Below are 561 nucleotides of genomic sequence, written 5' to 3' on the forward strand. Positions count from 1 at the left end.
GCCGCCTGACGGACCACTGCCTCCCGCTCTTCCGCCGCTGCCCACGTCTCCGCCGCCTAGACCTGCGCTCCTGCCGCCAGCTCTCGCCCGAAGCTTGTGCCCGGCTGGCAGCTGCTGGGCCCCCTGGCCCCTTCCGCTGCCCAGAGGAGAAACTCCTTCTCAAGGACAGCTAGTTGGGCGCCCCCCACCCTCCCCCAGGACTCGTCAGGAGCCTGGACCTCCGGCCTTCATTTCGCCCCCTGCTGGGAGGCCAGGTTACCCACCTCACGACCCGACCCAGGGTTCCCGAGTCAATGACTTGGGATTCCTGCCCAGGGACTCCAGCCAGCCTCCCCTTCTCTTCCCCCTGCACTGATATCTCTGGGGGTTTCTCCTTCCCATCTCCTCCCCTTCCACCTGCTTCATTGTCCATCCCCTGGGGGCAGTGGGTCAGAGGTACTGGGGGGTGCTGAGCCAAAGGGATGGTGGGAGGGGGGTTAAGGTGCAAGCGGAGGGAGGGAGAATGGGGAGAGAGTACCTGCACACAGGATACTGGGAGCCAGGGGGCTGGGGGAGGCGGAC

General features: G+C 66.3%; 1 protein-coding gene across 2 annotated transcripts in view; it reads left to right on the forward strand.

Moving 5' to 3' along the window:
- The window catches only part of FBXL19 (F-box and leucine rich repeat protein 19), a 20,752-nt gene extending 20,192 nt beyond the window's left edge, over positions 1-560 (forward strand). For both annotated transcript variants that reach the window (XM_021714447.1, XM_008062038.2), the window contains one exon: positions 1-560. This exon is cut by the window's left edge and continues 5 nt beyond it. In XM_021714447.1, the coding sequence (XP_021570122.1) occupies positions 1-173 (173 nt within the window). In that variant the 3' untranslated portion in view covers positions 174-560.
- The last annotated feature ends 1 nt before the right edge of the window (position 561 follows it).

This window comes from Carlito syrichta, unplaced genomic scaffold (assembly GCF_000164805.1).
Source record: "Carlito syrichta isolate Samal-C Ts95f unplaced genomic scaffold, Tarsius_syrichta-2.0.1 Scaffold305649, whole genome shotgun sequence".
NCBI lineage: Eukaryota > Metazoa > Chordata > Mammalia > Primates > Tarsiidae > Carlito > Carlito syrichta.